General features: G+C 34.9%; 1 protein-coding gene across 1 annotated transcript in view; it reads right to left on the bottom strand.

Annotated features, from left to right (window-relative positions):
* TLK1 (tousled like kinase 1) overlaps window positions 1-27,428 on the bottom strand; it is a 123,582-nt gene extending 96,154 nt beyond the window's left edge. The window contains exon 1 of the mRNA XM_036237970.1: window positions 27,290-27,428. Coding sequence (XP_036093863.1) covers window positions 27,290-27,428 — 139 coding nt within the window. The remainder of the gene's footprint in view (window positions 1-27,289) is intronic.
* Between the last annotated feature and the right edge of the window lie 422 nt (window positions 27,429-27,850).

Here is a 27,850-nt window from a genome sequence, read left to right as displayed (position 1 = left end):
GTACTTTTCATATCATATCTGCTAAGCTGGTTTATATAAAACAGGTAAGGGCTTCACTCTTTTAATACTCTTCATATTATGGCTGATAAGGCAGAGAACTGATTAAAAACAGAAATATGATAAAGTCAGAATTTATTTCAACAAGATAAAATATTCCATTTAAATCATCAGTTTAATGCATATGAAAATACATGAAACAAAAGAATTTAACACTATAGAATGACTTCTAGCTCTTGCCTGTAAACATCCATTTAAACATAGTTAATAAGTAGAACATAGCTATTTTCAGATACAGTACTTTGTAGCATGTATTTAGTGAACACAGTATCATTTTCATTGACTACAGTCCATTCCATCATTTATTCCTTTGATTTCCTATTTTAAAACCAAATATTCTAATTTTTTGGCAGTTAAATGAACATGTTAAATGAGCTACCACAAAGGTAGCCCATTATTTTTCTTTCCCATAACCTTTCCCCCCACAAATCTAATGAAAACATTTCCTACCTTTTTTTTCTAATGACCTGAATATTGACATCTGGAAATTTAATCCATTTAGAATTTAACTGAATATATCTAGAATTTTTTCCAAAAGAAAATGTTGTACAATTTCCCACAAATGTAACCTTTCCACACCAATTTAAAATACCTCTCTGGTTATCTATCACACTTCCATATACACATGGGGCTTTCTGTACTTTGTTCTGTTTCAATAAACTACGTATTTTGGAGCATATATACACACATATCTATCCATCTATGTACACACACAAATATATATGTATTGTACATATACACGCAAATCACTCACATACATATCAATTATTATACCTAGAATGTTTGAAAAGAGTAAGCATAGAAAGCTGTGTTCTTGAATCTAGTCTACAGTTATATAAGCCTGTGGTAAAGAGAAGACAGGTCTCATCTAGAATTACTCCAAGTTAGATTAATAGGTCATTTTATCTTTAAGACATTTAGTTATTTTAAATAGTTTTGCTGTCATCCTTACAGCAAAGGATTCAGACATACTGAGACCAAAGTATTCATAAAAGAAATATAGCTTGCATGAGAGCTAAAGCATTGAGAGCCTAGTTTTAGCTTCTCTAAACTTTCATAACCTTAGAGAGTAAGAATAACTTAATCTCAATTTTATCTGTATAAATAAAAAATAATGCCTGACAGCTAATTTTTCTTTCACTAAAAACAAACACATAAAGAATTTTGAATTAAACCTGTAAGTATTCAATAAATGTGAGCATATATGTATGCTAAAATATAAGTGCTCAATAAGCAATGGCATATATAATATACATAAAAAAGCCTCCTTCCAGCTTTCTCCCTGAGGTTAGAAGTTCCCAATAGGTAGAATAGCATATACTTCAATGACTAATTTCTTTATGTTAATGTAGTAGTAATGCAGTAATGACTTCCTCTAAGCAAATTCACACTTATAATAATTTGCTCTTTTAAAAGTCAATTTCTTTATATACACACACACATACATATATACACATAAGTATGTGTATATATGTGTGTGATCATATATACAAAGGAACACATATGTGTTTTTATACTAGCTTATTTTTCTACTTTAACATATAGTTTTCACTAATAAGAAAATTACGACACTGAGAGGCTAAGTTATATTGTCTTTTGTTAGAACTTAAATCCACTCAACTAAGCATCCTTGTCTCAAAAGAACAGTCCAAAAGACAGGTGTGTGTGGCAGGGGGAGCGCCAGAGCACAGAGATCACACATGCTTTAACATGTAAGAAAAAGAAATGTTCTCCAGCAAAGCTCCAAAATAGGAATTTGATCAAACCTGACCTAGTAATTACCTTCTGCTCACTAATAAAAAGTCAACTGGTATCCTGTTCCTGACCTAAATATTAATTACTTAAGAATCTTTTTTTGTTTCATGCCTTTTCCCATTATTAATATAATACATGCTTGTTGAAATAAACAATACAGAAATGCAAAAGTTAGAAGTCCCAATTCATCCCTGTCTCTCGAAATGCCACTCCTCAGGGGTAACCATTTGATATATCTTTAAAAAGACAGTGATGATTTACTGCCCCACAGTATTCCTTCTTGGTCTGTTCTTCTCTCAATGATGTAGGATGAAATAAGGGCTAAAAATAGTTTTTGTTATAGTCCATTGACAGCAGGAAAATAAATCCCTGACTAAAAGGAAGCTGCATGGAAAAAATCCAAGTTGAACACTATGTACCTGTTAAAATACTACCTTAATGTATTATAATATACAAGGATAAAATATTCTAAATGTTTATACAGTGATTTCGACATTAGTATTTCACCAACATCAACTCTCATATCCGCTAGAGTCCTAAAATGGGTTTCTGTGGACATTTATTGTAGCAATACCACTTCAGGGTTAAGAACATGAGCTCTGATGCCAGACTGAGTTTAAACTCAGCTCTGCCACTTAATGACCTCTTCATCCATAAAATCCTGGTGATAACAGAGCCTACTTACCTCACTGACTGTTAAGTGAATTAAATGAGATAATACTTGTAAGGCCCTAACAGGTTCCTGGAATATACAGAGTCTCAATAGTTTTTACTTACTATTGAGTCCCAGAAAAAAAAAAAAAAAAGCAACTTGCCCCAAATCACAGGCCAACTAAGTGATATGAGAGAAAACAACAAAAGGTTAGCAGCAGATAGTAAAGCATTTCAATTGACTCACTTATTTTCAATTTATCTAGCCTAAACCTTTGAATAAGGAAGAAAAAAATAATTTTTAAATTAATAGATCTACAGATATCCAACAAAACAGACTACAATCTACTTAGGAACCCTACCTACTCTAAATAACTACATATTTAACACAAATTATCCTGCTTGATAAAAACAAACAATCTTTAACCATCATTCCCAACTCGAAATTGCTCTGAAACTTTAGAGAATGCCAGAAGTTTAGGTTCCAGATATACAAATTAGTGTATAAACCCATAAACATAATAATGTTCCTCTAGAAAGACACATTTCCAATGACAAAACCACCCAAAAATCAAAATTTTTGAATTTTAGCAACAATTTCTATTACAGGCAACCTTAATAGAAATGCCAATATGTAACTTCAGATAAATATATAGTACGAGCTAAGGAAATCAATTTGAACAAAGGATGAGATACAATTTTTAACAGGATGGACCTTATGAAGTTAGAGATATTCAACCATTTTAAATCTACTAAATTAGTTCATATAATTTAACCTAATTACTCAACAACCAGAAGAGCTTATGGCATGATCAGTCCCCTCATATCTTTACAAATAACTATGACTGCCATTTTCACAGAGTTCAGTGATTCAAAGAAATTGTGGGTCACAACATTCTCGTATATCTTTTATTTGTATATAATCTTGAAGAGTGACAGGTGCAAAGTCTTAATTATATCTTATAAGGTTGGCCCTCAAGTTTACACCATAGTATTCCAGCAAATCTATACAATAAAAAGTCTGAGTTTTCTTTTGATTATAGTTGTTTTCTGACTTAACATTTCTTTTCCAACGCCAGTTTATTTACCTTTATAAAAAAAGGACATGTGTTTTTAGAAAAGTGACAAGAAGCAACTTCACTTCTTTTTACTCTTAACAATGAATCCAAAACTGCCAACAGTTAAGAAAAATGCAAACGTGCAAAAATTAGAGCCCAAAAACATCCCACCCTATACAGTCCTATTACTCAAAGATAGTCAGTGTCAAAAAAATTCTGGTTTATTTTCTTTTCTGTATACTTTTTATTTAACACTTAAGATTACACTTTATAGTAGCTCCTGGCATTCAAAGATGTTTCCATGTTTACGATTTCAATCATTTGCAAAAGACTCCAAAAGTTGATGACAAAATTATCATTTGTTGCAGTGCTGCTAAATTAGACAAACTTATACTCCATCCAACTCTCAGTATGGATTTGTTTTTCCTTATCTGTAGTCAAATATCCAGAAACTCAAAGGGTTATCCCAACTCCCCGCCAAAAAAGAAACCTTGTTTTGGAAAAACATTCCCCCCGAATATACCTAATTAATAATATGAATAATGAGAATGGCAGTACAGTTCTATACCATAAAAAAAAACTTATTTATGTAGTAAGTTCACTGAATATTATATGTTGCTACCCTAAAAATATAATGCGGTGTACATGTTTTCATGAAATGTATTTAAATTTCCTTATAAATAACAAACCTTTGTGTTAAAAATAGCAACTGTCAAAGCTGTGTGATAGGTACCTAAGGGTACATTGCAATATTCACTTTACTTCAATATTTAAATTTTTTTCATAACAGTAAGTTAACATTTTATATTTTATTACATTTTTGTGAGAAAATCTGTATTTTAAAGGCATTCACAAACTTTAGAACAGAAAGCTGTCTGGCAGCCTTAACTACTGTCAAGATTCTACACTGATGACTAGTTTGTATCCTACGTTCTTCCAATTACACGATAGCAATTTCCACATGGTTTTCATAAACATTATTTTCATGGCTACCTAACATTCCCTTAAATGGATGTATAGAAACATATTCATTCTCCTACCAAAGGTAATTCAAATGGTTTCTAATTTCTTGCTATTAAAAACAGTGCTGTAACAAACATCTTTCTACCTAAAAAGCTTCATTTGAATTTAGGACTATTTCCTTTAAAAAAAAAAAAAATGACCCCTAAAGCATGGTAGGAAAATAGTACATATTTATTTATCTCTCCCCGGACCACCCCAGCGATCTCCATCTAGAGTCAATAGGTAACACTACAGAAAATTACTAACACAGCAGGCCAGTGGATGCTATCTTTATAAAAGCCTGGCAGCAAAGAAATTCTCACCTCTCCCTAACTGGTAAGGGTGGCTCACAGTCCTTACACTGTTTATGTAAACAATGTGGTATTTGGTATCCCAATAGAAACCATGAGTGCAGAATCTCTAAGTGGACTTCCCTGGACGGAGACACACTGCACACTTACTTGTTGCTACATTTTCACTACTGGCAGAAGAATGTGTGTTCTGTGTGCCCTCTCTTGTGAGGGAGAGCACAGGAAGCCTACATAGAGAGTCCTCCAGATTCTGCCTATGCCCTTTTCCCTTATGATCTGGCTGTGTATCTTTTCTATGTCACTGTAATATATCTCAACCATGAATATATGCTAAGCCTACTGGTCTCTCTAGTAAACCTCTGAATATAGGGGTGGCTGGCCTTAGTTAGGGACATCTTGACACAGTATCTGAAGCCCATTCAGCATGCTAGACCATGCTAAGACTAGCTGACAGGACACCTGGTCAATAGTGAGGCACCATGTTCATAGCCTTATTTACCCAGCTATTTAAGGAAAAGAAGGACCCCAGGTAAGTTAATTTCACATATTTCCTTCCCTTGACAAGCCAGACGAATGCTTCTTGGTTCTGAAACTGCCTGGCAGACGTAGTCATTCTGAGTTTGCAGCTGTATCAATAAGCCAGCACATCTCTCACTAGAATACAAGCTCCAAAAGAACTGGAATTTGACAGGGGTTATTTGTTCACCTAAATATCAATGAGATACTACTTCATAACTATTAAGATGACTACTATTTAAAAAAATGAAATAAAAAATTTGTTGGATATGGAGAAACTGGAAAGCCAGTACACTGTTGGTGGGCCTGTAAAATGGTACAGCTGCTATGGAAAACAAGATAGCAATTCCTCAAAAAAATCAAAAATCAAATTATCACATGATCCAGCAATTCCACTTCTGGATATATATTCAAAAGAAGTTAAAGTAGAATATCAAAGAGATATATGCACACCCACGTTTATAGCAGTATTATTCACAACAGCCAAGACATGGAAGCAAGTCAATGGCTCAATGGATACACAAAATTTGCCACATATGTAAATGGAATATTATTCAGCCTTTAAAAAGGAAGAAAATTCTGACTTAATACAATATGGATGAACCTTAAGGATATTATGCTAAGGTGAAATAAGCCAGTCAAAACAGACGAACCTGTATGACTGCACCTATATGATGTATCTAGTAGAATAGTCAAATTAATAGGGACAGAATAAAATGGTGGTTTCCAGGGCCTGAGGGCAGAGGGGAATGGGAAGCTGTTGTTTAAATGTTTCAGTTTTACAAGGTGAAACAGTTCTGGAGATGCGTTATACAATAATGTGAGTATACTTAACATTACTGAACACTTGGAAATGGCTAAGATAGTAAATTTTACGTGTCTTTTACCACAATGAATTATACATATGTATTAAAATTTTTCAACACACAGAGCTAACTACTTTTCTCCATCTATTAAAAGAAGAGAAACATCGTGCTCTAACTTAAAACTTGCCAAAACTATTAGGATAACTGGTTAACTAGAAGGGTTCAACTTCCTCAGGGAAAGTTACTATACCAGGGATGGGTATTACTGCCTTTGGTTTGTACTACCCATAAACTAAGAATAGTTTTTACATTTTTAAATGAAGGAATCAAAAGAAAAGTATTTCATGACAAGTAGAAAGTACATAAAATTCAGATTTAAGTTTTACTGGAACATAGCCATGCCCATTCATTTACATACTGCCTATGGCTATGCATGCACTATATAAGGGCAGAGAGCAGGTGCAACAGAAACCATCTGGCCCACAGTGCCTAAAATATTTACTAACATGCCCTTTACAGAAGAGTTTCCCAACTCATGCTCTATACTTAATTCCAAAATAAGGAATAGGTACAAAACAGAAATTAAATGAAGAAAATAAAAAGAATAATATAAATATAAAAAAGTGACTTGACTTTTTAAAAATAAAAAACCACAGTCTTTAATGTGACTTTTTATTTTATTTATACCACCAAGGCATCTATACACACATAGAGGCACACAGGCACATACACATATGCTTTATTTTGAACACCTGCAGTATCTGGAACAAGCCTCAATGTTAGGATAAACTTTTACTGGTTATTAAGCTCTTCAGGCATCCTTAATTTAAGATTTACACAGCTACTTAATTACACAGCTTTGTCTACTCAAATAACTGGGCTAGTCATTTTCACTTTATATAAATTTAGAAAATGTATCCTAAATAACAGTTAAAATATACAACAAACTTGTTGAGCACTAATAATAATTATGAAAAATTTACATCACTTTTATAATTTTCTTGCTAAAATCATGCTTACCAGGGTAGGTGTGAGGATTGTAATTTATCATGTTAACTTTCAAAGATAACTAGCCACATATCTGTTTTAGCCAGCAACTTATTGAAAATTTAAGGAAAAACATTAAATCTTAAGATACTGAAAACATAGTTAACATTTATTTTGGTTTTAGCAAGTAAATTACTATCAATTGATCCTAGCAAGGTCACTACCATATAACAGTATAGAGATCTGAAAAATCTCTATTTCAAAACTTCAAATTTCAGATGCCAATATTTGAGGAACATGCTGAAATAATTTGTTTCTACTTAAAATCCCGATCATTTTTTCCTTCTGTTGTTCCCTAGTGTAGAAGTAAATTAGACAGTACAAATGCAAGTAATTTTAACCTAAGAACTATCACATTCCTTAGAGTTGGTAAATACTGTAGTAAATGTAAGCTATGGCAGTAAGCTGTGCTAATGGGTCCATGGTATCCAAGATGTGACCTCAGTTAAGGAACTCTGCTCCTTCCTAAAAAACACTTATCTAAATAATTCCATGATCAACCAATTAAAAATGTCATCCTTTGCAATAGGATTTCAACAGTAATTCTTAAATCACGAACAGAAAAGGTAATAAATATTTATCTTCTCGATAACCAAATATATACAAGTAAAATAACTTGTAATAACCACACCTGTTTAACAAGCCGAACACTTTTTAAATATGCTACCATTAGAGAGGTGATATTTCCATTAAACTAGTTCATATATGTGTTGCTGGAGACACTTTAAATAGGTACAATACAGCAACATTCAGAAATAATAATTTTTAACTAATTTAAATTGAAACAACTAGAAAATTACCAAAGGCATAGTTTTCAACAGTAAACTATTGTTCAAAAGGCAATAATTTAAAAGAAGCAAAGCAACGAAATAAAGATGTGTGTCACATTTTTACTCATATTGGAAAGAACCGGAAAAAGAGAACAAAGAAAATATCCAAACCTTTAAAAAATAGTGTGTATGTCAAGCAACAAAATGGATCCAAGCTATTAAATTATGAAAGGTACAAATACTAACTATAACCTTAGACCTAATCCCTGAATAAGACACAACTCCATTCTGACTATAATTCATTAGCAAATAGTCTCCTCCAGAATCAAAAGTTGTATCTGAGTGGTAGGATTATGTGCCATAGACGCTATTTCAGAATTTTATCAATATATTGTCAGTTCATAATAGAAAAAATTAGCCCCAAATATCATTCACTCAACTATACATTCATTATCGCTATCTTTGATAATTAACAAATTTAGCCAATAACTACATTTATCTGAGAAATGTCCGAGAAATTTCCAAAAGCCAAGAAGGCTACAGGCTGTTTCTGAGATTAAAACAGAGTGGTACATTAAATTATTTTAGCCACAAATATTATATACAAACGTAAAGTTGCAAATTCTTATAAATGACCAACATGATTCGTTATACTTCCTCAGGGTCATGCTCACTGCAATCAGCTTTATTATAATTACTTCATGAAGGAAGAGCTGCGAAAAAACAAACAAAAAGCATTGTAATGCTCTAAAGATTTTATTTGAACTCAAATGTCCAAATGTAATTACAGTGGTACTACTTAGTTGCAAAAAAAAAAAAAAAAAAAAAAGCTTTAAAAATTACAGTAATCATCAAGGCATTAAAAGCAAAGATATTTCTGCTTCAATTTAAACCTGCAACTCCAGATGGCTAAGTGCTCCACAAATTGGCTCTATTCACGCTGTACATAACCAATTGGCAATTTAAACAAAAGAAAGAAAAGGAGGGAGAGAAGGAAGAAGGGAGTGGGGAGAGGAAGGGAAAAAATTCAAATTCAATCCAAATTTCCAAAGCTATTAAAGTATTAAAAATAAAAGCAAACAAAAACTTTCTACTCCCTGTAATGATTAGTAGGTAAATCAGACTAACCTTCTGGATGAAAAAACTTAAAAAGTTGAACTAAATTTCAAAAAGAAAAGTCTGCTTATAGGTATCAGGCAGTGTAAAATCATGGGGCAAAAATTCAGGAAAAGAAGAAATTCCAGAGAGATGGGTCAGTTATATGAATGAAGCTTCTCTGTCCCTTAGAGGCGTCTACTGATTCCAGAACTAGTGATTGAGAAGCTAAGCAAAACTCTGGCAGCATCACTGGACTAGCAAGACAAAAAATGTAATCCAGACTTCCCCAAATTTTGGATTGGAATCCCAATCTTCGAGCAAGAATGAATAGGATTAAAGCCCAGTTTCTAATCTCAATCCTTAAAAGTGGATCAAGAAAATCTGAGATTTATATAGTGCTCTTATATTTCTGCCAAAATTAAGTGTGTGCATGCATGTGCATGCGCGCGCGCGCGCGCGCACACACACACACACACAGAAACACAAGAAAACAACAAGACTGAAAAGCGAATGAAACATGGAACAAGACCCAAAGGGATTTAGATAATGAAGTTATTAGACACAAAGTTTCAAACAACTATGCTGAATAGTAAGACTGAGAACTTTGGCAGGGATCCTGAAACTAAAAAGGTTATCAAATTGATTTCTGTAACTAAAAGAACCTAAATTAAGAATTCAGTAGATGAGTCTGATGCATATTAAACATAGCTCGAGAGAATTAATGAATTAGAAGATAGCTCAGAAAAACATATCTTTAAAAACATACTCAGTAGAATAAAAAGATGGACATACAAAAAAAGGCATAAGAAACATAGGACATACAGTAAGAATGTCTAATGGGTGCATAACTGGAGTCCTAGAAGGAGAGAAGGCGACAGGGCAGGAACACATTTAAAGTAGTATGGGCTGAGAATATCCCAAAATTTATGAAAGCCCTCAATAATTCTGTCCAAAAAAACTTCCTGCAATGATGAAAATGTTCTTTCTCCATCTGCTGTGACAACACGGAAGCCCATAACTACATGTGGCTACCTGTAACTTAAAATATGAGAAACTGACTTTTTAAATAACAGCTACATATAGCTAGTGACACTGGATGGTGCAGACCCAAGTCACAGACTCAAGAAATCCTACACACACCAAGTAGAACAAAAGGAAAGTATACCTAGACATATCATAGTAAATAAAACTGCTTGAGAACCAAAAATAAGCTCTCAAAACCTAAAAAGCAACCAGAGGGTACAAGACAGATTACCACCAAAGGAGCAACAATAAGACTGATAAATGACAGAAACAATAGAAACCAGGTTTCAATGGGATAACATGCAACATGCTGAGTGGAAATAACTGCCTACCTAGATTCCAATGTCTAGCCAAGAAAATTCTTCAAGAATAAAGATGGAAAAAAGACATTATCAAACAAGCATTAACAGAAAATTCCTCACCAGAGAGGCCCAAATTAAATACTATGTAATTAAAACAGTAATTTAATTAAAATAGTACTTAATAAAAATATTAAAGAGTATTCTTCAGGCAGACAAAAATCGACTCAGCTTAAAAAAATAACATAGGTAAATATAAATGTAACATTACTGTATAAAACACTAATAATATCTTGTAGGTGGTTAAAAAATGTATAAAGAACTAAATTATGCAGTAATAGTGGTAATTCTAGAGAGGAAAATGTACAATTAATGTTTTCTTAAGTTGTTGCATTAACCAGTCAGAGTAAAAAAGATTGACATATTATTACATGTCAATAAGTCAAGGAAGCATATTTTAATTTTTAGGATGAGCACTTTAAGATATACTTAGCAACTGAAAGCTAGTGTTGCCGATGTTAACACTAAACCACACCATCAGGCAAAATGCATTACTAGAGATAAAAGAGGGACATTTCATGATTATAAAAAGTTTAACAGGTAGAAACAAAAATTCTTAATTCTTAAGCACTTATAACATATTTGAAATGTATAACAGAATACAAAATGCATGGATGGACCTTGAAATAATAATACTAAGCAATATAAGCCAGACAGTAAAGATTGACAATCACATGATATCAGTTAAAAGCACAAATGAACAGGACAAACAAACAGAGATTCACTGACATGAACAATGGACTAGTGGTTACCAGGGGGAAGAGCAATGGGGGAAGGGGGGAAAAATGTAAAAAAAAAAAAAAAAAGAAGTTAAAAATAAAAAATAATAAACTAAATAAATAAAATATACATAGTAAGAAAAAACAAACACAAAATGACAGAACCTATACAGAAAAACAGACACATCTACAATCATTTCACAACACTTTAACAAATCTTTCTCTGAATAACAAAAAAAGTAATGATAACAATTGTAAAAAGAAACAAACTTGATATAACTGATATAGGTATTATATACCACAGGTAACAACTGTAGCCTACAAATTTTTTATCATATACAAGGAATATTTACCAAGAAAGACTATATGTTGAGTCATAAAGCAAGTCTACAGGAAGCTACTGATAACTTGAAATGTGAGGAAGTGAATTTTAACTTTTTAAATGATAATTAAATAGCCATGATAATTAAATCTATCAAATTTAAAAGAACTGAAATCTTATAAATTTAGTTCTGATGGTGGAGCTAAGTTAGAAATCAGTAACAAAAAGCCTTTTAGAAAAACCTTACGTTTAAAAATTAAGCAATATACTTCTGAACAATTCATGGATCAAAGAGAAATCATGAAAAGTATAGAATGTTTTAAACTGAATGAAATATGTACACACACACACACAAATATATACATGGACATACACATATATATCAAAACCTAAAGGAGGGAGGAAATGATACACTTTAAAATGGTTAATTTTTTGTTATGTGACCTTCACCTCAATTTTTTTAAAGTAAAAAATTTTGAGAAAGGAAGCCAAACCCATGTTTAGGGAACTTTATAACCTCAAATACATGTTGGGCAGAAGGTGAAGGCAGGGGAGTGAAAATCTAGAGTTAAGCATTTGTCGACAAAAATGTAGGAAAAGGACAGCAAATTAAACCCAAGAAAAATCAAAAAAGAAAACAAAAATCTAAACAAAAATTAATCGAATGAAAAACAAACATTAAACAGAAAGAATGAACAAACTAAAATTGGTTCCATGAAAAAACCAATATATAGTAAGATGGCTCAAAAAAAAAGACAAGACACAGCGACTATCTGGAATGAAAAAGAGAATCACTAAACACAGATTAAAAGGGAATATTATTTACAATTTTATATAGACACATTTGAAAATTTCAGATAATGAAGGAATTCCCAGAAAACACAATTTACCAAAACTGATATGAAAACTGAAACTCTAAAGAGTACTATGACAGATGTAGGACAGAGGTCCCCATTTCCTTACTGTCCATCAAGTGGGAATTAGTCTCAGCTTCCAGAGACCACCTATATTCCCTGGCTCACAGTCCTTTCAAAGGCAGCAACAGCAGGTCCAGTCCTTTTCATGTTTCTGAATCAAATCTCTCTGAGCTCTCCTTCTGTCCCATCTCTCTTCTGCCTCTTGTTTTGAAGAGCTTGTGTGATTACACTGGGCCCACCCAAATAATACACAATAAACTCACTATTTTAAGGTCTGTTAATTACCTCTGCAATATCCTTTCAAAGCACTACCTAGAAATTAGTATTCAGCTGAATTAGGGACAGAAATCTTGGGAGAACATCTTTAGAAGGCCACCCACCAAAGAGCAGGAAAGTTTGTTTTACTGGATATCAAGCTAATTATAAAAACTACAGTAATTATGACAGAATGGTAATGGCGTAAGAATAGACAAATGATACAGAATATAGAGCCTAGAAACAGACCTGTTTCTGGGTACAGACGTTTCATTTACACCTCCCTCCACCCCCACTCTCACCCCCCAAAAATGTATCACTGAGAAAGGACAGGTCTTTTCAGTAAATGGTGCTAGGATATCAGGATAGCCATATGGAATGAAAATTACTCCTACCTCACAACACACACACAAAATCAACTTTAAGGGGATTATAGATCTAAAGATTAAAAAAAATAAGAAAGTTTCTGAAAAATAATATAGGAGAGTGGTACTTCAGTAACAGGTGGCATGAGGAGCTCAGTGGACCATCTCTCAAATGAAACCATTTAACTGGTTAAAAAATATATATTTTTTAAACCAGCCAACCATTTAATGTTTCTGGAAATTGTCCTAAGGGCATACAGTAAATGGAGAAACATTCAGGAAAATATACTAACGTGAGGTAAGAACAGCAAGCATCTGTGACATATGAGCCACAAGCCACTCCTATCCATACCTCACAAATCAGCATGACAGAAGTTCTACTCCAGAGGGGGTGCTACAGGAGTTCCCCTATCCCTTGTCTAGGACCACAGTTTCACCTTGGAAGAAGAAGGCTGCTGGCATTTCTCACCACCCGCCCCAATTCCCAGCTCCATTTTGCGGAAACTCTTTATCAAGCAGGCATGGATGAGAAGACCAGGAGTCCTCCCTTAGGAGGCAGAAGTTCTATTCCAGGTGCAGTAGAACAAAATTACTGGGTCCCAACTCATAAAGCAGAGGTTCTTTACCAGAAGGTTTAAGCTGAACATAAAGGCTAACATCCTCTCTCAATACTCTGCTCCTAAGAGTTGGGTGTCACTTCAAGAGAAGTTATCTCCTGGTCTCTGCCCCTAACGCCACTGAAGCAAGTCAGAGGGTCTTGTGGAAGAAAGCAGGAGAGAAAAGTTAGCTACTGGAACAGAAAGTTCTGTTCTACACCTAAGGGAACTATTTGGAACAGGAAGTTCATTTCTAAAGGCACTGTCCAAAACTACGGAAATCTTGGGGGTGAACAACTAAAAAGAGGCTAGTTCCATGAGTAGTAGCAACAAGCAAAGGCACAATCCAACTAGAAGTTTAACAAGGGACCTAGACAAAGAGAAAGGCAGTAATAATACCCTTTAAGTACAAGTCTCAAAGACTGGCAACACTTAGCTTCTGCAGAGACCTGACTTAATGCAATCAGACTGTGGAGAAATTTATGCCCAGGATGTTGATGAAAACAATACAGCAATCAGCTGGTAATTAGTGGAGGCTGACAGCTGGGTGTGATGGCAATAGAGGCAGACCAAAAGCTTAATGGGGAGATCAGGGAAAGAGAAAGAACAGGGCAGAAACCAAAGTCATCTCTTATGGTCAGGGAGACGGAGCACATGGCTTTGAGAGGGTCCAGATGTTGGATTCAGTAGACAAAGAGTTCAAATCAGCTATTATAAATATACTCAAAAAACTAAAGGAAACCCTGTTTAAAGAATTAAAGGTATTATGACAATGTCTAATTAAATAGACAATATCAATGAAAAAATAGGAATTATACAAAATAATCAAATGAAAATTCTGGAGTTGAAATGTAGAATAACTGAATTGAAAAATTCACTAGAGGGGCTGAACAGAGCGATTGGAGCTGGCAGAAGAGTCAGAATCAGTTCTTCTGGCTACACCAGAGAGTAATTAAAATCTACATGAGAAAACGTGAGTGCCAGTAAAAAAAGCATAATTGCATATTTCTTCTTCTTTCTTCTCCCAACTGATTTGAAAAGCAATTGTATATAATTGTATTGTGCCTATAACATGTAGAAATGTAATATATTTGACAATAATAGCACAAAGGAGGCAGGTAGAGACAAAACTTTATTGGAGTAAGGAAATGACATCAGATGGTAAATCGAATCTACTACAAGAAGAAATGACGAGAACCAGAAATGATAAATAAGTAGGTTAGTACAAAAACTACAAATGTTTGTTTTCCTTTCTTATCTAAATTTCTTTAAAATATTACGTATTAATCACAGTAATGTATTTTAGGGTTTATAAAATATAGCAATATGCAAAACAAAAGAGAGGAGGATGGAGTAAAGCTATACAGGAGTAGTTTCTACATATCGCTGGAATTAATTGTGAGTAAATTTGAAGTAGATTCTGATAAGTTAAGATGTGTAATGTAAACCCTAGAGCAATTAATTACTAAGAAAACTGAAAAAATAGTTTTAAAATCGTTAAAGAAATTAAAATGTCACACTAGAAAATATTCAATTAATGCAAAAGAAAGTAGTAAAGTACAGACAAAAAGGTAGGAGACGTTTAGAAAACAAAAAGTAAAATGGTAGACATAAATTCAACAGTACCAATAACATTAAATGTGAATGAATGGATTAACCAATACAATCAAAGAGACTATAGGATTTGATTTTAAAAGAACAAGATCCAACTAACTAAATGCTGTCTATAGAAGACAAACTTTAGATTCAAAGACACAAATATGATGAAATAGATGGAAAAAGAAATCATGCAAACAGCAACCATAAAAGAACTGGAGTGGATATGCAATAACATGGAGACATAACATGTAAACATAAAATGTTTATATCAGACAACCTCCAAAATGTTTTTAGAAGAGGAACATTTCAAAGCAATTCAAGGACCAATCCACCAGTAAAATATAAAAATTATAAACACTTTATATGCACCTTATAACTGAGTCTCAAAGTGCATGAAGCAAAACTGACAGACTCAAGGGGAGAAATACTCAATCCAACAATAGTTGGAAGACTGCAATACTCTATTTTCAATAACAAATAGAACTAGGCAGAAGATTAACAAGGAAATAGAAAAACTGAAATACTATAAACCAATTAGACCTAACAGACATCTAGAGAATACTCTGTCCAACAACAGAATACACATTCTTCTAAAGCACAAATGGAATATTCTCCAGGAGAGACCATGTGGTACGCCATAAAATAAGCATCAGGAAATGAAAATTAAAACCACAAATGCTGTCTCATACTCATCAGAATAGCAAAAATAAAAACTAACAATTCCAGTTGTCAGTGAGGATATAGAGCAATGGGAACTCTTATACACTGTTCATGGGAATGTAAACTGCCACAACCACTCTGGGAAACTGGCAGTATCTACAAAAGACAAATACACACATGGCCTATAACCCAGTAAATTTACTGTTGGGTATATATATACTCAACAGATAACAGCACATAAGGAGATAGGTATAAACTTTCGCACAGCATTATTACTAATAGTCAAGAAGTGAGAACAATCAAATGTCCATCAACAGATTATAAACTGTAGTATACATATACAAAGTAATATTACAGAGCAATGAACATGAACTACAGTAAGAGAATTAACATGGATAAATCTCAAAAAAATTATGTGGAGCTAAAGCAGCTAGGAACAAAACATATACGGTGTGAGTTCATTTATGTAAAGTTCAAAAACAGGCATAATTAAGTCAAAATATTAATTGCTTTGGGGAGAAGGTAGTGACTGATGGAAGGAAGAAGGGGACTTCTGAAAGTGATGGTAATGTTCTATTTCTTGACTTAGTGATGGTTATACAGAGCGTAGTTTACAAAAATTCACTGAGCATTAATTTATTTGTGTGGTTTTTCTGTATGTTAGCCTTCAATAATGAAAGGTAAAGCACAATATAAAATTTTAAAAAATTGAATCACAGTAAAATTAGAGTACTTAAACTTTAGAGGGTAATAACTTTTAAAGACCTGTACTTAAAAATATCAAATATCACAAGAAAAAACATATTAAATTTAATAAAACTGCAAAACTTTATACAATGGAAAATATAAATAAATAAAAAGAAAAAAACATGATGGAGGTTCCATCAAATTAACAAGAATTGACATCATAACCATATATTCTAAGATAAGTCTATATCCTAAGATATAGACGTCTAAGAAAATTTGGCAATGGGCTTTTGATACAAATGTTAAGTTCAAAATCACTAGCAATAAAGATATACCAACTATAAGAAGATAGCATTTAATAGTTAACCTGGAGGAAAACTGCATAATTCCCTTCTCTAGGGAGTATATTTTTGGTCATACTTCTGTGATAGAAATATAATTTCCACTCTTCTCACTTTTCCTTTTTAGAGAATGTTCCTTCACAGGACTGGAAAGGGTTGCTCCATGATCCACAAAAGAACAGTGCTACTATGGTTCTGAATTTCCAGTTTCTAGTTCTGTCCCCTTGAGGCCTAACTAGGTTCTAAGAGATACCCAGCCCTATATCCTTATAATAAAAAATCTGGTTTACTTGTTTTCAGCAACCAAATGACCAATGAATAGCACCTTGTTATAGTATATGCTACAACTGTATTATAGTTCTGTTTATATCAGAAGTTAAAAACTGGCAACTCAGATTATTTTATCTGACCCACAGGTGTTTTTTAAAAGTATGGCTTACATATTATAAATTATAGTCTTCTTCACTAGACAGCGACCAAGCTCCTAGAAGGCAAGGACTATATCATATGTATCTTTGTTTTCCCAGTGCTAGGCTCTGGGTCCAAAAATACTTGCTAAATGAATAAACAAACTATGCCAATAAGGGTTCCACAAAACTCTAATGCTCTGACAACTGAGTCATCTCTGAGAAGCAATAATACATTGTAAAATCCTAGTTCATCCATTGGAAAAACAATAATGACAAAAAACATTAAATGACATCAAAATATTCATACCCGTTTGCCCAGTAAACCAAATCCTTGAAATATATACTAAAGAATTCAAAGGAAGAAAAAATGATTACATGCATAATACAATATTATACAGTAATAAGAAATGAGATTAAAATAATGATTAAATTTTGATATGGATATTAATTAAATGAGTTAGTGTACATTCATTTAAAAGATTAGTATGATAACTACGCTCTACGTGCAGGTGAGAGAATGTAACCCAAACATTACTTTTCAATGACTCTCTAATGTGAACTTGATTTTTTGTCCCTGCCCTTCTTCTCAAAACATTCAGAAACATGCATTCATCCGCACACGCGTGCGCGCACGCACACACGCATGCGCGCACACACACACACACACAACTTGCCCAAGGTCACATGGCTCAGAAGTGATGGAGAAAAGATACAAATGTAGGTCTATTATAGTCAACCCACAATCCTAACCCCTATACTCCACTGCCTACATACCCACTAGTAAATATACAGATGAAGTACCTAACGCACATAAAGCATTCTCTTTGGTACAAATAAAAAAACACAAAAACATAATGCAGGCCCCTTTTACAATTTTCAATAGAGTGCTTTGGAGTATATTTCTGCATATCGAAGCATAAACACTGCTAATCCAAATCTAGTGCTTGCAGTTTACTTAAATGTTACAGGCATGTCTCATAAATGTGATCAATTCTCAAGCCATAAAAAATTACAAGAGCTAAAATGATGAAAGCAGCAATTTTAGAACATCATTTGAAATCTGCCTCTGTCAGACACAACCCTGCTAGAATTCTTCAACAGGCCAGGGATACAATCCATGTAAGTCAAGTATGCTCTGGCCATAAGGGACCTTTATCCAGATAGTACTTGCTCTATATTCTTGCCATTTAACCAAAAAAGAAAAAATTGAAATTGAAAAGCATTGTTATATGTACACATATAATAGTAATAGTTAAAGCATACTGACTGGTTAATGTGCTATAAATTTCTCTCATTGAATTCTCATAGCTTTGTGAAGTAATTACTATTATCATCCCATCCTACAATCAACACAATCTACGGACAAGGTAGTGAGGTTAAGTTACTACAGTAAGTGGCAAAACCCAAACTGGAACCCAGGTCTAACAAATATCTGCTTGCCACTATCCCTTACATTATGTTAGACTAACTTTCTACATAATAATGCTTTTAGCATATAGCATCAATATCCAAAAACTAAGTTTAATGCTGTCATATGTCAGAGAATTCAGGAGACAGTGGAAGGCAAGAGTAGGGACCAAGGGCTTGCAGGGTGCTGCCACTTACTAGTCTTGGTTTTGTTGTTAAAACTATAAAATCAAATGTTTTAAATAGTAAGGGTGAGAACTACCCAGAGAAAATATAAGCCTCTGGTAACTGGCACAAAGTATATGTATTTCTAAAATAATCGAATAAAAAAAGAGTAACATACAAAGTTGACTAAACCATATAATTACAGTGATGTTTTTACAAATCTGTGCATAGTAAAAGGGAAAATGGCATTTTTTACGAAGTAAGCACACACAAATTATTTTTAAAAAATTAAACATGCCTGAGGTCTCATAAAAGACAGGAAGAATCTGATAGGGTTCCCACAACTGCTATGACCTTTCTCAGTGGCACTATATTCATCTCAGGAAGCACATATATAGTGTCAAGTGCAGAATCATGAAAGCACACAATGTATCACATTTAACAATACTAGAATTTACCAGATTAAAGCTTAAGAATTTAAACCTGGAAGAAGTTTGTCATTTTCTCCAGATAAATTAGTTTCCAAGGAAAAGCACGGATTTATGGAGTACAACCAATTCTTAATAATCCATACAAATGAAGGACAAATATTACAAGTCATCACTCAAACCCACTCACAGTTGGCTTTGTAATCCATTTTTGTAGAATATAAGCATTTTATAATTAAATACTGGCATAACTTGTCTTCTTTAAATTCACAATATTTTAGACCTAATAATGAACCCACATTGAGATTTGTTTCACCACCTAGATCAGCTCTGCATATCTTTCCACACTATGCTTTAAATTCCTATCAACCCAAACAAATTCAGATTCTCATTAGATTTACTAAGTAATACGTTACCAAAAGATCTGTTTTGTATGTAATAAACTAAAACTATTTTAAAAAATATGTCTATAAATGAGCTTATAGATTGAGCTTCAAACCTCGTTTACCCATCCATACTGAATACTAATAAGAATCAAAGATTTGCCACTAAGCATTTCAATTTTGTTCAGAGCCTTATGCACCAAGTTATAAAGCCTCCACAATAAGTGGACTATTCATGTACTGACATTGGAAAGTTCTTTGTTCAAATTCCAATGTTCATTTGTTACAGCTGTGGTGGGCTTATAAGGCCAAAATATCCAGATAAATGACATTCCGATTTAATTATTAAACAAGAAAATAAGACTTTTTCATTAGTGTACCTATAACATAGTCCACGATAGTACTAAACATATCTGAAAAAAATGAAACATAAATAAGGTTTGCACAGCTGGTACAACTTTCTAAATAGGGTTGTTTGGTTTGGGTCTTTTTTTTTTAATCTTATCTTCACACATGTAGAAAACTCATGCAAAAAAAAAATTAACAAAAGTTTGGAGGTAAACTGAATGAGCCTAAGACTGATTAGTAAATTAAAATTTATAAGGAAAAACTAAGAAATTACCCAAAACTAAATTTCCATACTTTGGTCAATATATCCTAATAGTTAAAATGCAGACTTGGTTCAAGCTCAACATTAACATTTACTGCTCTGAATCAGACTGGACAAGCTTCTTTACATCTCCATGTTTCAGTTTCCTCATCTGTAAAATGAGAATAATTGTACACTTCACAGTTATGAGAATTAAGTGAATTATCATGTGCAAACAATAAATTTCAGCTATTACTCTTACTGCTATTCATATCAGTCTCTAAAATATAATGCCTAAAAATTACCAAAATAAGCATCTTCCTGGGTATAAAATATATGCACATTAAGACATAATTATTCCATTTTAAAGAAAACTTAAGGGTCCTTCAATAAAACTTTTTGTTGAGTGTCAACACTATGCACTGAGAATGTGGAAACAAAACAGCCTCTGAATTCAAGACCTTTCTGTCTCCTAGGCAACATAAATAAAATTATAAAAGGTAGCATGATGGAGGCACTATGAAACAATCCTGTAGCATAGTGGTCCCCAAACCTTTTTGGCACCAGGGACTGGTGCTCCTATGAGAATCTAATGCCTAATGATCTGAGGCGGAGCTGAGATGGTGATGCTAGAGCTGGGGAATGGCTGCAAATATAGATAAAGCTTCACTTGCCTGCCCTCTGCTCACTTCCTGCAGTGTGGGCAGGTTCCTAACAGATCAAGAACTGGTACTGGTCTGTGGCCCCGGGGTTGGGGACCCCTGCAGTAGGACCCTAAGGAATAGAGGCACCTAACTCAGGGGGACAAACACTGCAGAAATAATTTCTGAGGAGCAATCACCAAGTTACTTAACTTCAGAGCACCACACTGTTATTTATGTAATTTACAGTTTTTAATATACCCATAAAAGTGTTTCAGATGTAATCATTAAAAAACAAGATCACCCACCACACTACTTACCACGTCCATAAACTTAAAAATCTTTTGGTAATAATAAAGAGACTACCTTCTCTTAACAAACCAAATCGTAATCTTGAAAAGGTAACAATGATTCAAAAACATTTCCTTCAAAAGCTACAAACTTTCCTCCAGTTAATTCTATTAAGACTAATGTCAAAAGAATAATATTTTCGAGCTGGTCAAAACCTCTGCGGGCCTGGAATCTGACCCCCTTATTTTACAGATGAAAATAAGCCACAACGTACAGTGAAGAAAGCACTTAGTTGGGAGTCAGAAAACGGAATTTTGGTCCCAACTGTCTTACAGTAAAAGCCTAGGCAAATATCTTAAGTTTCCTCATCTATAAATTGAAAGATCTGTACTCAATTGCTTCCAAGGTCCCTTTCATCTCTATAATTCTCATTTTATGAAACTGAAGCAAAGATAAACAACTTGCCCAAGGTCGCACAGCTAGTTAATGGTAAAGTAGGGTCTATACTTGGATTCCAATTACAATCAATGCACTCTCTCAGCTGTACCATTCTTTATAACACTATTCTAAATTAGTCTAAGATTTTTGGAAATTATTAATAAGTATGAAGGATTTTATAAAACTAAATACCTTATTCCTATAGCTCGTCTATAGAAAATGAGCTTTAAATCCAAATGGAACAAGTACATGCAGTCTCAAGCTGTGTTTCACTTATACGCTTATAAAGTTGACCTCAAGAAAGTTACAGGAACTTATGCTTAACTTCCCACCACCTAAAATCTAACCTTTCACAGATAAGATTGTTTCATATAAAATTAAAATATGAATTGTAATAGATAATATAATTGCTATAGATAATTATAATTATCTGAATAAGATGAGAATTAAAATTCTTCACCTTATCTTCTGTCCTGATTATATTTAATATGCATTTTTTTAAATTAACGAGTGATCAATCTAAATACTTTACCTTTGTGTACCTTCTTTTCAGACTCCCTAGCTTTAAAATCATTAGAAAAGATTTAAGCATTATTACTCCGGAATCACATAAACAGTTACAAATAAAAGCCTATACAGACTGTTGATAGTTTCTCTTTTAAAATTGAAAATAACCCTCCCCCCCCCACCACACACACAGTATCCTAAAATTCAGTGCCCAAATACATTACGACTCTACTAAACTGTATCATAAACAGCATTGATTCCCTAGAATGCCATCAAAGCTTATTATATTTCACAGGGAATTTAGCAAGATTTCAAGACTGATAGTGTCGAGTCCAGAAAATACAAGAAAATCCTCAGAGGAAAAGCACAATAAAAATGCAAAATAGTAATAAAGTCAACAATAGTTTCATACTACTGACTTAAGAGAATAGCAAAAACATTTATGGATATATAAGTACAGTTTAACTATATTTAGGGATTTTCAAAGAATCACAGAATGTATACATTTTTAAATTGGATGGGACCCTAATTACTTAATCTAATAGCACCTAAAATAAGAATCTACAAATTTTATCTCTGCCTCCCCCCAAAATGTCCCTGTAGTCTGCTTCAAATTCTTACGGCTAAATACTTCAAGAGGCAGTTCTTTCCATTGCTGGATGAGTTTAGTTGCTATACAGTTCTTAGTCTTGTCAAAAAATTATAATGAATTCAATCTATGCCTTCCTAACTTCCACCTACTGGTCTACTTTCTAAAACAGCGGAATAAATTTATTCTCTCTTCTATTTATGTTTTTGAAATACCTGAAGACACCTGTCATGTTTCTCACCCTTTAAACAGTCTCTTCTTTAGGTTAAATGTACGGTCCACAGATTTCTTGTGGGCCTTGGACACACTTCTGGAATACAACATATTTCCGCATTGCAAGTAACATTTAAAAAAAAAACTACCACTTGTCAAATTTTGGTGTAATATCAAAAAGGAACATATACAATCCCTCAAATACTCAACTTCTCAAATACTCTTAAAATACTTATTCCTTCTCAAGTATATACCTATGTGAAGCTAGATTTTCTTCACATACCTCAATCAAAACAATCACAACAGACTGAAAGCAGAAGCAAAGTCCAGTTGTCTGCTAGTAAGCCAGAAATCAAGTGATTTGTAAAAATATAAAACAGTACAAGTCTCGCTAAAGTTTGTTTTAGAATATTTATTCTTCATGTAAACTTTTGTTAACGTGTAATCAGTATATTATTGTTTTTTAGATGTTTGAAATTATTTCATTTTTAATATAGTAAATATCAATAAACATTACCCACATAAACAAAATTTCTTCAGAGTCTTCAATAATTTTTAAGAGTAAAGGGGTCCCGAGACCAAAAAGGCCAAAGCAAGCCAATTTTCCAGGGGCAGATCCCCAGACTTCTAACTATCCTGGGTTTCTGTTTCTCTAATATGTAATGTGCCTCTGAAAATATCTCCACCTTGATACCTGGGGCCTCATATATGCAATCCCTGCTAGCATTAGTGAAATCTGAGACTACAGCTTCAGGATGAATATTATAGCCCTAGAAAGAACTGACAGTTTTAATTTACATGCTAGTTGGTCAAAAAGAAATATACCTACCTACCTACCTACCTACTGAATATCTATCTATTCATGAGCTAGAATCCTTAAATGTACAACCCCTACCCTCTAGTGACTTCAAGAAATAAACGGCCATCTGGTACAACTTTATTTTTAACATCTCCCTATGGGTATTACTTAATCATCTGGAGTCAAATACTTTAATTCTTCTATCTAATGGATGCGGTCAATAAATATGGAAACAGAGAAAGTAACAGTTTAATTATACAGTTATACTATCCTTTCAACCAAACTACTTTCACTATTTACATAAAATTAAAGCAAATTATTGATACCTGGTAAGATAAAACAAAAGAAAATGCAAGTCTTTTGTATAATCATTGAACCTATTCAAAAGCACCCAAGTACTGAAAAGAAGAAAAAAAAAAAAAGACGTGTTCATCAGGCCAATGTAATACTAAGTTTTTAGTCTTCAATAAAGCAAAATTGACCTTTATTTGAAAATGTACTTAATTTCTTAACTTCCCATCTCCTTAATCACACGATTATTAGAAAATAGGGTAGAGATAACATTTTCAAAGATCCAACATGAACTCTACAGCTACATTCTGAAAACCTTTGAGAGAACTTCAAGACTAATAAAAGCAAGCTTTGGGACTCCCAAGAAAAAAAAGGAGTTTATACTACATTGTGTATATTCCTAAACTCTTGTAAATTCTTAAGTCTTATACTATTTGAGTGTATTTTATTTGTAATTAAGTAAAACTATATTAATATGATAGAATAGGTTAAGAAATGGAGGAAGAAAGTCAAAATATGGAGAATTAAAAATAATCAGCTTGCAATCTTAGATTTTTAGTTTTAAGCATATCAAAACTTCACTTTTACAGATACAGCATATCTTTAAGAACAGCCCATTTTCAAAGTCTACTTAAAAGTTCATCACATATATAAATAACCATTACGCGTAAATATACATGTCTGTTTCTCTTTTAAATTAAAAATTTACTATTACATATCACATTAAATTGGCTCAATTTTTCAAGAAACCAGGTCTGTTCTCTCTTTCATACATAGTCAAGTTCCACTTACATCAATAGTTCTTACTAGCAGTCACCAGAAGGCAAAAGCTCTCTCAATTTATATCAATTTATATAACATACTATGTGTATACCTGGAAAAGATGCTAAACACTTGTTAAAATAGAAACTGGGATCCACTAGATAGAAAATATCTTCACTTTGATATTCACTCTGGGACTTCATACAAGCAATTCCTATTAGCATCACTGAAATCTAAGACTATAGCTCAGGATGAATATATTTAACCCTAGAGAGGATTGACGTAGTTTTAACTTACATGCGGTTGGTCAAAAAGAAATATACTACTGTAGCCATACAGGTACCTGGAGTGAAATATCTTTCATAAACGCATGTCCTGTTAATTAACAGAGAGACTCACTAGTTTAAGTTACGTAAAAATCTACTGTAATCTAAACTGATGGAAATTTTCTGGTTACTTGGAAGTTCAAGCTAAATTATTGCGACTCCTCAAAATTTTCAAATCAGAAAAAGTGCAGAAGAGTATAGAAGTCTTTAAATAAAGTTGAAATAACCTCCAAAAGCTCACAATATAGATTTTGCAGCCCCGCCCCCCCGCCAATTACTAATACTGATAATGAACAATTCAGCACTGTCCACAGAATCTAGTACAGCACCAGGCTCACAGAAACGGGTCAATAAATATTTGAGGGAGGGAGGGAGGGAGGGAGGAAGGAAGGAAGGAAGGAAGGAAAAAAGCCTTAAAAAGTCTTTCCCCCAAAAAGGTCTTTCCCAAAACTATCATTTACTATCACTGATTACAGTATCATTCATAACACTGTCATTAAGCATCTTAATGAAACTACTGACAAAAGTAAAAAAAAAAGCACGCTGAAAGCACCAACTGCTCTATTTACAAAATTAATTTTAAAATATTCACTTAGAAATGTGCAACTGCAAAAAAAAAAATCACCAAATGTCCTAAATTTGAGTTAAGTCAATAAATAAAACTTACTTCTAATAATCAGAACTCATCGATGTTGGGGGTGAGATGGAAAGGGGGAAATGTATTCAGCATCCGTCTAACGGATGCTATAAATCATACCTTTCCAAGAATTTTCTAGAGCAAATTCATGTCAATCTTTGAGCCTATTGTCACTTTCACACATGCTCACAGGAACAAAATGACAAAGAATGCTATGCCGGAACCAGTGGATTCAGGGCACAAAACACTCGATTAACTGTCAAGGTTCTGAGTAGTAAAAATTGACAAATATTCTCAAAATAAATTAATCCCACCAATTCCTACATAAACCGAAGCTCCTGGTTTCTTTAAATGATTCACTAGACTATTGGACTTCCAGGCGTTTTTTCGTTTCGTTATTATTATTTTTTTTTCCTGAAAAGGTGGCTACAGTCTCCTTGTATGCCACAACTGGGAGTGAGCAACCCATTTACCAATTGCTGATGAATATCGCCCAACGTTTTCCAGACAAAAGAGCGTTAAACGCGGCTCCATGCACATTTATTCTTCCCCATAAATGCACGTTCTCCCAAATTTCATTTTACTTGCTATACCTAAAGTTAAATACAGCAAGTTGACATTTCAGTCAAAAGCACCCTGTGTCTTACTAGCTGTGTAACTGCTACATCTGGTGGCAGCACACTTACATGCAAGAAGCCAGAAAACTTAGAAAACAATTGTAACCGATCTGGTGCGTGTTTGCAGTAACCTTTACGCAGATATTTCCCACAAAACCCACGACCCTGTCAGAGAAGAACAGTAGCCTACTTGCAGGAGAGAGAGAACGCACACACACACACACATACAGGAGGAGGTGATGGCGAAGGAATAAAAGTTGCAACCATCTGAAGGGGTAGTTTAAGGAGCTGCCCTCGAGTCAGTCCATCCTTTAAATTGTTCTGGGGGTTGCCAGGCAAGAGATCAAAGTCGGCTTTGAAAATTTAAGCGGCTCTCCCCAAAGGGCAGAAACCTCGCAAACCAGGGGCATCCTCTAGGTCCCGGGCAGCGAAGCTTGCAGAGTGGGGACCGCCTCTATGGGAGGAGTGCGCGAAGGAAGGGGAGGGGGCTCGAGGATGAACGCTTCAACGGGAGGGAAAACCCACCAGAGACCTGAGGCCAGGAGGTTAAGAGTACTGAGTGTACCAGCAAATGGAGCAGAAAGGGGCTTGTGTTCGGGGGCAGGGCGGCTTCCCACTCTAACAGGGCTGACTCTTAAGAATCCCAGGCGAGTCTGTGCGCCTCGCCCCGTCCCCTCCAGCGCGCACCCCCTCTCCCGTGTCCTCCGCCACACGCGAACCGCCACCCACAGCCAGCGCACTACCTCCCCAGAGCCCGGCGGCCTCGCGTCCACCTCGCCACCATCCCCCACCTTGGGGTCGAAGGCAGGAGACCTGGAGGGTGCGGGGGTCCAAGCGCGGGAGGAGAAGCCCGCGAACGGGCGCGGGCGCGACGGCGCTTACCTTCCCTGGGCCTCCCGGATGGCGGCGTGTGATTCAGCAGAGACCTGGCGGCCGCCGCCGAGCCCGGGGTTGGAGACGTGGAGAGCTGGGACCAAGATGGCGGCCCCTCCAAACTTCCACTGCTACTTTGGACACTCATCAAGCTACTTTCTGGGAACCCAACTCCCCCCCTGCGACGGCAGCGGCGGCAACAGCACCGGCAGCCGCCTCCGTCATGGCGGGGGCCGCGCTGAGGGCGAGCGAGAGAGTGAGGGCAGGGAGGGGAGAGTCAAGGGGATGGGGGAGGAAGCCGAGAAGAGGGAGGTGGGGAGGGAAGAGGTGAGGGGAGGAGAGGGGACGGGGGGAGGAAAGGGGGGAGAAACGAGGGAGCAGGCGGGCACGTCGCGGTGGAGGCGGAGGGAAGGGGAGCCGCAGCAGAGGCGTCGAGGGGGCGTCCGCCAGTGCCGGGGTCGGAACACGGGCGAAGCGCGGGCTGCGCCAGCCGAGGACACTTCCGCGGGCGGAACCTGCCGGCACCTCTGCAGTGCGTCGGCCCCCGGCGTCGCCCGGGTGGCGGCGGCG

Source organism: Rousettus aegyptiacus, unplaced genomic scaffold, assembly GCF_014176215.1.
Source record: "Rousettus aegyptiacus isolate mRouAeg1 unplaced genomic scaffold, mRouAeg1.p scaffold_m13_p_2, whole genome shotgun sequence".
Taxonomy (NCBI): Eukaryota; Metazoa; Chordata; class Mammalia; order Chiroptera; family Pteropodidae; genus Rousettus; species Rousettus aegyptiacus.
Note: the sequence above shows the minus strand (reverse complement) of the source record. Positions and strands in the feature narration are given on the sequence as shown.